Below are 11,311 nucleotides of genomic sequence, written 5' to 3' on the forward strand. Positions count from 1 at the left end.
GAGGTGAGGGACTCTCTCCCATGTATCTCGGAGACAAGCAGAGAGGAGGTGAGGGACTCTCTCCCATGTAGATTTGCAGACAGCAATACAGTCACATTATATTTAATAGTAAGGAGCCACTGGGGTAAGCATCAAGTAAACATGTTTTCCCTGTTGATGTGATGAAAGCAGAACAAATGGACAAGTGTAAGGATTGGAGGGACTATGACAAGGACCAAAAATTGTAATGTCTAGATGACTGGGTCAGAACAACTCCAAACTGCAGCTCTTGTGGGATGTTCCCGGACTGCAGTGGTCAGAACAGACCAAAAGTGGTTCAAGGACAGAGAACCAGCCAACCAGTGACATGGAGATGGGGAGGCTCATTGATGAAGGTGAGGGGGAGGGAAGGCTCATTGATGGAGGGGAGGGAAGGCTGATTGATGGAGGGGAGGGAAGGCTGATTGATGGAGGGGAGGGAAGGCTGATTGATGGAGGGGAGGGAAGGCTGATTGATGGAGGGGAGGGAAGGCTGATTGATGGAGGGGAGGGAAGGCTGATTGATGGAGGGGAGGGAAGGCTGATTGATGGAGGGGAGGGAAGGCTGATTGATGGAGGGGAGGGAAGGCTCATTGATGGAGGGGAGGGAAGGCTCATTGATGGAGGGGAGGGAGAGGGAAGGCTCATTGATGGAGGGGAGGGAGAGGGAAGGCTCATTGATGGAGGGGAGGGAGAGGGAAGGCTCATTGGACATTAGAGTGTAAGCTCCTCTGTACAGAGACTGATGTGACTGGCTCAGTGTTCTATGTACAGCACTGTGGTATATGTCAGAGCTATATAAATGTATTATAGTGTGTGGCTGTGGGGGAGGGGACATTAGAGTGTAAGCTCCTCTGGTACAGAGACTGATGTGACTGTGGGGGAGGGGACAATAGAGTGTAAGCTCCTCTCGTACAGAGATTGATGTGACTGTGGGGGAGGGGATATTAGAGTGTAAGCTCCTCTCGTACAGAGATTGATGTGACTGTGGGGGAGGGGACAATAGAGTGTAAGCTCCTCTGGTACAGAGACTGATGTGACTGTGGGGGAGGGGACATTAGAGTGTAAGCTCCTCTAGTACAGAGACTGATGTGACTGTGGGGGAGGGGACAATAGAGTGTAAGCTCCTCTCGTACAGAGATTGATGTGACTGTGGGGGAGGGGACATTAGAGTGTAAACTCCTCTGGTACAGAGACTGATGGGACTGTGGGGGAGGGGACATTAGAGTGTAAGCTCCTCTGGTACAGAGACTGATGTGACTGTGGGGGAGGGGACATTAGAGTGTAAGCTCCTCTAGTACAGAGACTGATGTGACTGTGGGGGAGGGGACATTAGAGTGTAAGCTCCTCTGGTACAGAGACTGATGTGACTGTGGGGGAGGGGACATTAGAGTGTAAGCTCCTCTAGTACAGAGACTGATGTGACTGTGGGGGAGGGGACAATAGAGTGTAAGCTCCTCTCGTACAGAGATTGATGTGACTGTGGGGGAGGGGACATTACAGTGTAAACTCCTCTGGTACAGAGACTGATGGGACTGTGGGGGAGGGGACATTAGAGTGTAAGCTCCTCTCGTACAGAGACTGATGTACCTGGCTCGATGTTCTCTGTACAGCACTGCGGTATATGTCAGAGCTATATAGATTAATTGTAATACTATGAATTGAATTCTCATCTCTTTCAGAGACAAACTGCTCTTACTTCAAGCATTTCACGTCTGGAGAAAACGCGGAGATATTACAAGTCACCACTCAGAAAGGTATGGCAGACGTACGCTGAGCCTCTATGAGATCTACATCTGGTGGACACATTACTGAACATCGGTCCTTAAAGACACATTACAGTCCGCACATCTGAGCTCCTCACATCAGGTCTGTAGGGCTCACGGCCTCCTGAAATAGAATTCCCCCTTTGACTCAGGCGCCTGTATCATCCTGAGGACACAAGGCTGGCCAATCACAGCAATTAATAAGATAAATCTGAAATAATCAAAAACTGATGATTAGTGGAACTTGGAGAACAAAACAAAATCATTAACCTGCTGCAATGATCATAGGGGGTGGGGGTCTGCTTACTATGGATTAATATGCTGTATATGTGATAATTGCTCCACCTCTCTGTATCGGAGGGGGCGGTAATAACATGATGGAGTCATATTGCCCATCTAATGCAGGCCATACAAGGGTCGAATTCCAAACACATTTTCTTTAGAAAATCAGAAATTTTATGCATTTTTTATTATATTGTAAACTGTTGGCACCATATAAATCCTGTATAATAATAATATTCCCATGGTGTCACCATTGAGTTCAATATTTGACCAACCGAGCCTCTAACTTCACCTCATGTTGGTAGAGAAAATCATTTTCTTTTCTTTCCAGCTCACGCTCATTTCTTTTGGGATTACATTTCTCGCACGACTCTCCCATTATTGATTGGAAATTTGTTCCTTTTTCAAAAAAATTCCAATGTCCCCGATCACTCAAATTCCATGGTCACTAAAAAATCGTCCATTGCTGTGGCCCACTAATCGTGTGAAATTCGACTGGAAGACTGAAACTTCTAAAGAAAATTCTTTCAGAATTCGACCCGCGTAGAATAATTCTAAAGCCAGTCATGCACGGGCCGAATTCAAAAAGACTTTTCTCTTCCAAAGATCTTTTCTAAGACTTTTCATTTTGAATTTCGCACCATTAGTGGGCCACAGCAATGGCCGATTTTTGAGTGACCATCGAATTTGAGTGATTGGGCATGTTGGAAATTGTTTTGAAAAACGAATGAATTTCTAATCAATAATAGAAGAAATGTAATTGAAAAAGAAATGAGCGTGACCTGGAAAGAAAACAAAATTCTTTTCTGTAGTAACATGAGGTGAAATTAAAGGCTCGGTTTGTCGAATTTCAAAATCAATGATGGCGCCATCGGATTAGAAAACGTACAAATTTATTTTTTCTAAGGAAAATTTGTTTGGAATTCGATCCGTGTATGGCCTGCATAAGAGTCACATAGCTTAGGGGTTGAGAAGTATAAAATCTCACACCTGCACAGGGGCGGACTGACCATTTGGAAACTAGGGCACTGCCCGAGGGCCCGGGGTCAGTAGGGGGCCCCATGAGATGCCCCTGGTACTTTCTTCATAGGCTTTTTTGAGTTTGGGCAAGGACACAGGGGCCCCGTGATCCCCTATTGCCCGGGGGCCCCATGTATTGTCAGTCCTCCCCTGCACCTGCCTGATGAGTATGAAGAGGACTATAGACCTTCATGGTGTTATTTTGTAACTTCATAGTTGAGGCCCAATAGTGACATTCCACCAATTATACCAAATCTTCCTCTTAGAGCCTGAAAAATATTGCCACCACTCCTCATATTGTGGGCAACAGCCAGGGCCGGGACAAGGGGTGGGCAGGAGGGGCAGCTGCCCTGGGCGCAGCGGGTTACTGTCTGGATGGGGGCGCCAGTGAGCTCATTCTGATACAAGGCATTTTGACCAGTGGATGGATGCTGGGGGTAGCATCCCCGAAGCTCACACATAATGAAGGGAGGGGGGGGGTCAGGGGCGGACTGACAACTCGTGGGGCCCCCAGGCAACAGGGGATCATGGGGCCCCTGTGTCCTTGCCCAAACTCAAAAAAGTCTATGAAAAAGTTAACCAAGGGCATCTCATGGGGCCCCCTACTGACCCCGGGCCCTCAGGCAGTGACCGAGTTTCCAAATGGTCAATCCGCCCCTGGGTCGGGTAGAAATCCAACGCAATGAGAAATGTAGACGAGGATATAGAAGATATAATACACAGGAGATCGCTATGTTGTATTTATTCCTGAAATACAAAGTCTGACCTGTATATAAGTAGACAGAAGAATCACAGGGACCGGATTCCTCATCTCATCGCCACATTCTTATTTGTACTCATCGATCTTTCCTCACACTCCACCCAAAGCAGACTGTATGGTTGTGGATGGAGGTGTCAGGGCTGGGAACACCCTCCTTACACCCACTCCTGTCTCTGCAGAATACAGCATCTCAGCGGCAGCCATCGCCATCATTGGGGTCGGCTTCATGACGATGGGCACCATCTGCACCCTGCTGTCCTTTAGGGAGAAGCTGGACTACCTACTCAAACCGGCCGGCCTCTTCTACGTGTTCGCAGGTCAGTGCGCATTTATATTGGACACATATATACAGACTTCTCATCCCAGAGGAACCATCAAAAAACATGTTTAGGTTTCGGGGGAGCCCTGCTTCAGCCAAGTCATTGGGAAGAATGTCCCTTACATTGGGGTTCAGTGTGAAGAATGTCCCTTACATTGGGGGTCAGTGTGAAGAATGTCCCTTACATTGGGGATCAGTGGGAAGAATGTCCCTTACATTGGGGGTCAGTGGGAAGAATGTCCCTTACATTGGGGGTCAGTGGGAAGAATGTCCCTTACATTGGTGATCAGTGGGAAGAATGTCCCTTACATTGGGGGTCAGTGGGAAGAATGTTCCTTACATTGGTGGTCAGTGGGAAGAATGTCCCTTACATTGGAGGTCAGTGTGAAGAATGTCCCTTACATTGGGGGTCAGTGGGAAGAATGTCCCTTACATTGGGGGTCAGTGGGAAGAATGCCCCTTACATTGGGGGTCAGTGGGAAGAATGCCCCTTACATTGGGGGTCAGTGGGAAGAACGTCCCTTACATTGGGGGTCAGTGGGAAGAATGTCCCTTACATTGGGGGTCAGTGGGAAGAATGTCCCTTACATTGGAGGTCAGTGTGAAGAATGTCCCTTACATTGGGGATCAGTGGGAAGAATGTCCCTTACATTGGTGATCAGTGGGAAGAATGTCCCTTACATTGGGGGGTCAGTGGGAAGAATGTCCCTTACATTGGGGGTCAGTGGGAAGAATGTCCCTTACATTGGTGATCAGTGTGAAGAATGTCCCTTACATTGGGGGTCAGTGGGAAGAATGTCCCTTACATTGGAGGTCAGTGGGAAGAATGTCCCTTACATTGGGGGTCAGTGGGAAGAACGTCCCTTACATTGGGGGTCAGTGGGAAGAATGTCCCTTACATTGGAGGTCAGTGGGAAGAATGTCCCTTACATTGGGGGTCAGTGGGAAGAATGTCCCTTACATTGGGGGGTCAGTGGGAAGAATGTCCCTTACATTGGTGATCAGTGGGAAGAATGTCCCTTACATTGGGGGTCAGTGGGAAGAATGTCCCTTACATTGGTGATCAGTGGGAAGAATGGCCCTTACATTGGAGGTCAGTGTGAAGAATGTCCCTTACATTGGGGGTCAGTGGGAAGAATGTCCCTTACATTGGGGGTCAGTGGGAAGAATGTCCCTTACATTGGAGGTCAGTGGGAAGAATGTCCCTTACATTGGGGGTCAGTGGGAAGAATGTCCCTTACATTGGGGGGTCAGTGGGAAGAATGTCCCTTACATTGGTGATCAGTGGGAAGAATGTCCCTTACATTGGGGGTCAGTGGGAAGAATGTCCCTTACATTGGTGATCAGTGGGAAGAATGGCCCTTACATTGGTGGTCAGTGGGAAGAATGTCCCTTACATTGGTGGTCAGTGGGAAGAATGTCCCTTACATTGGTGGTCAGTGGGAAGAATGTCCCTTACATTGGTGGTCAGTGGGAAGAATGTCCCTTACATTGGTGGTCAGTGGGAAGAATGTCCCTTACATTGGTGATCAGTGGGAAGAATGTCCCTTACATTGGTGGTCAGTGGGAAGAATGTCTCTTACATTGGTGGTCAGTGGGAAGAATGTCTCTTACATTGGTGGTCAGTGGGAAGAATGTCCCTTACATTGGTGGTCAGTGGGAAGAATGTCTCTTACATTGGGGGTCAGTGGGAAGAATGTACCTTACATTGAGGGTCAGTGGGAAGAATGTCCCTTACATTGGGGGTCAGTGGGAAGAATGTCCCTTACATTGGGGGTCAGTGGGAAGAATGTCCCTTACATTGGGGGTCAGTGGGAAGAATGTCCCTTACATTGGGGGTCAGTGGGAAGAATGTCCCTTACATTGGGGTCAGTGGGAAGAATGTACCTTACATTGGGGATCAGTGGGAAGAATGTCCCTTACATTGGGGTCAGTGGGAAGAATGTCCCTTACATTGGGGGTCAGTGGGAAGAATGTCCCTCACATTGAGGGATCAGTGGGAAGAATGTCCCTTACATTGGGGGTCAGTGGGAAGAATGTCCCTTAAATTGGGGATCAGTGGGAAGAATGTCCCTTACATTGGGGGTCAGTGGGAAGAATGTCCCTTACATTGGTGATCAGTGGGAAGAATGTCCCTTACATTGGAGGTCAGTGGGAAGAATGTCCCTTACATTGGGGGTCAGTGGGAAGAATGTCCCTTACATTGGGGGTCAGTGGGAAGAATGGCCCTTACATTGGGGGTCAGTGGGAAGAATGTCCCTTACATTGGGGGTCAGTGGGAAGAATGTCCCTTACATTGGGGATCAGTGGGAAGAATGTCCCTTACATTGGGGATCAGTGGGAAGAATGTCCCTTACATTGGGGGTCAGTGGGAAGAATGTCCCTTACATTGGGGGTCAGTGGGAAGAATGTCCCTTACATTGGGGGTCAGTGGGAGGAATGTCCCTTACATTGGTGGTCAGTGGAAGGAATACATTGGGGGTCAGTGGGAAGAATGTCCCTTACATTGGGGGTCAGTGGAAGGAATACATTGGGGGTCAGTGGGAAGAATATCCCTTACATTGGGGGTCAGTGGGAAGAATGCTCCCTTACACTGGTGGTTAGAGGGATACATTGGGGGTCAGTGGGAGGAATACATTGGGGGTCAGTGGGAGGGATACATTGGGGGTCAGTGGGAGGGATACATTGGGGGTCAGTGGGAGGGATACATTGGGGGGTCAGTGGAAGGAATACATTGGGGGTCAGTGGGAATACATTGGGGGTCAGTGGGAGGAATACATTGGGTCAGTGTGAGGGATACATTGGGGGTCAGTGGGAGGAATACATTGGGGGTCAGTGGGAGGGATACATTGGGGGTCAGTGGGAGGGATACATTGGGGGTCAGTGGGAGGTATACATTGGGGGTCAGTGGGAGGGATACATTGGGGGTCAGTGGAAGGAATACATTGGGGGTCAGTGGGAGGAATACATTGAGGGTCAGTGGGAAGAATACATTGGAGGTCAGTGGGAGGGATACATTGGGGGTCAGTGGGAGGAATACATTGGAGGTCAGTGGGAGGGATACATTGGGGGTCAGTGGGAGGGATACATTGGGGGTCAGTGGGAAGAATGCTCATTACTCTTGTATCAGAGAACGGCACCATACTGCAGGAGTCTTCTGGGGCAATGGAAGGATATGGATTTGTAGATCAGTCCCCTGACATGTGGTTTCCGTGTTGCAGGTTTGTGTATGATCATCTCGGCGGAGGTCATCAGGCAGTCTGTGCACAGGATGATTGACAGCAAGGAGACCGTGTGGATTGAGTATTACTACTCCTGGTCCTTCGCCTGTGCCTGTGCCGCCTTCGCTCTGCTCTTCATTTGTGGAATCGCCCTGGTGCTCATTTCCTTACCCCGGATGCCCAGGAACCCATGGGAGACATGTATGGACGCTGAGCCCGAGATCTGAGGGGCCCTATGTCATCACTGCACTCCAGATGGCAGATTTAAATGTTGATGGTCTCCAGGGGCCCCAAAAGCCTTCAGACCAACAAAGACCGCAGCTCATCAAATTCATATGTCATATCTGCTGATCTGTACAATTCCGTCTCCATGTCAGCAGGATGGAGAAGGTTCTTTACTGTATATAGCTACATGGAGGGTCATAGAGTTCATGGTTGATTGTAATGTTTTATCCCGGAGTGTCTCTGACCTGCTGTCCCCCTCGTCTGCCTGGACAAGCCAATGTCAGAGAACTGACCCACCAATACTCTGACTGTCCCGGGGACTGAAGATTTACCTCCAGAAACGTCCTGGATTTTCTAGAATGATGAACTATAGAAGGAAGATCCCTCATTTTTGTTTCTGCATGCAAAATTCTGTTCTTCTACTCTGTTAAAAGTCAAAACTATTTTTGTTTTGGATGAAGTGTGGAAGGGTTAGACCCTCTGTCAGGTTTTTATTGCTGGGGATATTACATGAGTCTATGTATACAAATATCATCAATATCCTATTGCGTCTAGACCATCCTGAGGTTACATAATATATAGGTTCCAATGAATGGGATGTGTCTGAACCCCTGAAACGCGTTGGCTGTCTTTTTCTACCAATTATTCAATTAAAAACTTTTCTGGACTCTACAATCACTGGCGTGGTGCCCTTACTGCTTTCTACCAATTTGGCCTTTCCTCTGGACCCCCCCAATTTGTTGGGGGTACTCCAATACACGTGACAAACAGTAATAAACAATCACCTCTTATGTACACTGAGATTCCTGCTCTCTATGTACCCGGTGACCATTATCACCGCTACAAAAAGTGAGAGGGAATCCAACCATTGGAGAGAAGAGAGGGAGGCAGAGTGACCTCACAAATCTCCCAACACAAACAATAATAAACGCACATTTTATACCTGCAAACTAGAAAAAAATAATGTGCATTTACTATTCTTTGAGGAATTTATCCTTTAAGAACTGCAAATGATGTCAACAAAACGAATCCTTTTTGGAACCGACTACAAAGACCATTTATATGTTTGCACTGTACCAAGTGTCCCTTTTCATAGATCGCAGGTTACGGTCTGCGCGTGCATTTCATAGATCGCAGTTTGCGGCCCGCGCGTGCATTTCATAGATCGCAGGTTATGGTCCGCGCGTGCTTATTATAGAGCGCAGGTAACGGTCCATGCGTTTCACAGATCGCAGGTTACGCTCCGCGAGTTTCATAGATCGTAGGTTACACTCCGCGAGTGTCATAGATCGCAGGTTACGCTCCGCGAGTTTCATAGATCGTAGGTTACACTCCGCGCGTGTCATAGATCACAGGTTACGCTCCGCGAGTTTCATAGATGGCAGGTTACGCTCCGCGAGTTTCATAGATGGCAGGTTACGCTCCGCGAGTTTCATAGATCGTAGGTTACACTCCGCGAGTGTCATAGATCACAGGTTACACTCCGCGAGTGTCATAGATCACAGGTTACGCTCCGCGAGTGTCATAGATCACAGGTTACACTCCGCAAGTGTCATAGATCGCAGGTTGCGCTCCGCGAGTTTCATAGATCGCAGGTTACGCTCCGCGAGTTTCATAGATGGCAGGTTACGCTCCGCGAGTTTCATAGATCGTAGGTTACGCTCCGCGAGTGTCATAGATCACAGGTTACGCTCCGCGAGTGTCATAGATCACAGGTTACGCTCCGCGAGTTTCATAGATGGCAGGTTACGCTCCGCGAGTTTCATAGATCGTAGGTTACACTCCGCGAGTGTCATAGATCACAGGTTACGCTCCGCGAGTTTCATAGATGGCAGGTTACGCTCTGCGAGTTTCATAGATCGTAGGTTACACTCCGCGAGTGTCATAGATCGCAGGTTACGCTCCGCGAGTTTCATAGATGGCAGGTTACGCTCTGCGAGTTTCATAGATCGTAGGTTACACTCCGCGAGTTTCATAGATCGTAGGTTACACTCCGCGAGTGTCATAGATCGCAGGTTACGCTCCGCGAGTTTCATAGATGGCAGGTTACGCTCCGCGAGTTTCATAGATCGTAGGTTACACTCGGCGAGTGTCATAGATCGCAGGTTACACTCCGCGAGTGTCATAGATCGCAGGTTACGCTTCGCGAGTGTCATAGATCACAGGTTACGCTCCGCGAGTTTCATAGATGGCAGGTTACGCTCTGCGAGTTTCATAGATCGTAGGTTACACTCCACGAGTGTCATAGATCACAGGTTACGCTCCGCGAGTTTCATAGATGGCAGGTTACGCTCTGCGAGTTTCATAGATCGTAGGTTACACTCCGCGAGTTTCATAGATCGTAGGTTACACTCCGCGAGTGTCATAGATCGCAGGTTACGCTCCGCGAGTTTCATAGATGGCAGGTTACGCTCCGCGAGTTTCATAGATCGTAGGTTACGCTTCGCGAGTGTCATAGATCGCAGGTTACGCTCCGCGAGTGTCATAGATCGCAGGTTACACTCCGCGAGTGTCATAGATCGCAGGTTACGCTTCGCGAGTGTCATAGATCGCAGGTTACGCTCCGCGAGTGTCATAGATCGCAGGTTACGCTCCGCGAGTTTCATAGATCGAAGAGGACCGACAGTGAAAGGGTTAGAGGACATCCCAGCAATTCCATTGATCGGAGTATAGTGGTCACCATTGGTGTATGGCATCATACCGCTACATCAGTCTATAGCCACACTTGTCTCCACAGGGGAATAGAGAGCACTCCTATAGGTGACTAAGAGGCAGCGGGGTCCAGGTCCTGTCTTTAGCATTTTATTCCTGGAGGAGACCTTCTCCCTCACTGATCCATAGTGCAGGAGTTGCGATTTGTGAGATTCAGATGAAATGTGCGATAGTCGCGATCCAATGTCACAAATAAAAAACAAACTTCAACAAACCCAAAATAAATGATCACCAAAACAACAAATTCATTTGTGTCCTTCAGATGACAGGATGGGACGGATTTGGTCCTTTCCTCAAGGTTTGAAGCAACTGAAATAATGTAAGGATACAATGAATGATCCGAATTTATTCCATTCTATTCTAGTGCCCATTGTGCCCGTTTCTAGCAGGAATAAGCCCAAACAGGGAGGACCAATGGAATGGCGCGGGTGTCCTGTAACTCTTTCATTGCCGGTCCTGATGAAGTGGCGCTATTCTGTGAAACGCGTAGACCGCAACCTTCTGCTGTGAAATGGGACACTCAGTATGATACAAATAAGTGGTCTTTGTAGCTGGTCAAAAAAACAAAACATTGTATCAACCATGGTATGTGAAACTATTGCAGGATGGCACAAATACATTTGGAAAAATTTTTACAGTCGTGTGTCAGATTTGGCTTTTTCATGTCATACCAATACGAACACGAGAATGCCGACACATTTGTCATGGCAGCGATTTTCTGGGTGAAATGATGCGTTATCCCACAGAAATGCCAATATTTTTGGCCATGACTGTATATTTTTGTTATTTATATCCCCGGGGGACCATCCTAGAACGTCCCTGTTTTCACTTTGTGGTAGTCACGGAGGGACCAGGAGGTAAACCTGTCCTCAAAGCAAGTGTCTGAAGCCAGCCATCCACGGATCGACGTTCAGCCAGGGAACAGACGAATTTCGATGTATGGGCACTGATCTACCAACCAACTTCTGTACAACCGCCCTGTCGGATT

General features: G+C 48.2%; 1 protein-coding gene across 1 annotated transcript; it reads left to right on the forward strand.

The window, feature by feature from the left end:
• The first annotated feature begins 1,627 nt into the window (after positions 1 to 1,627).
• LOC149429019 (voltage-dependent calcium channel gamma-1 subunit-like) lies at positions 1,628 to 8,286 on the forward strand. Its single transcript, XM_089666820.1, has 3 exons — positions 1,628 to 1,775; positions 4,026 to 4,163; positions 7,387 to 8,286. Exons 2-3 carry the CDS (start codon positions 4,073 to 4,075, stop codon positions 7,611 to 7,613), a joined length of 318 nt encoding a protein of 105 aa, XP_089522946.1. The 5' UTR covers positions 1,628 to 1,775; positions 4,026 to 4,072; the 3' UTR covers positions 7,614 to 8,286.
• The last annotated feature ends 3,025 nt before the right edge of the window (positions 8,287 to 11,311 follow it).

This window comes from Staurois parvus, unplaced genomic scaffold (genome assembly GCF_062004578.1).
Source record: "Staurois parvus isolate SC_StPar_1 unplaced genomic scaffold, SC_StPar_1.0 ptg002863l, whole genome shotgun sequence".
Lineage (NCBI taxonomy): Eukaryota > Metazoa > Chordata > Amphibia > Anura > Ranidae > Staurois > Staurois parvus.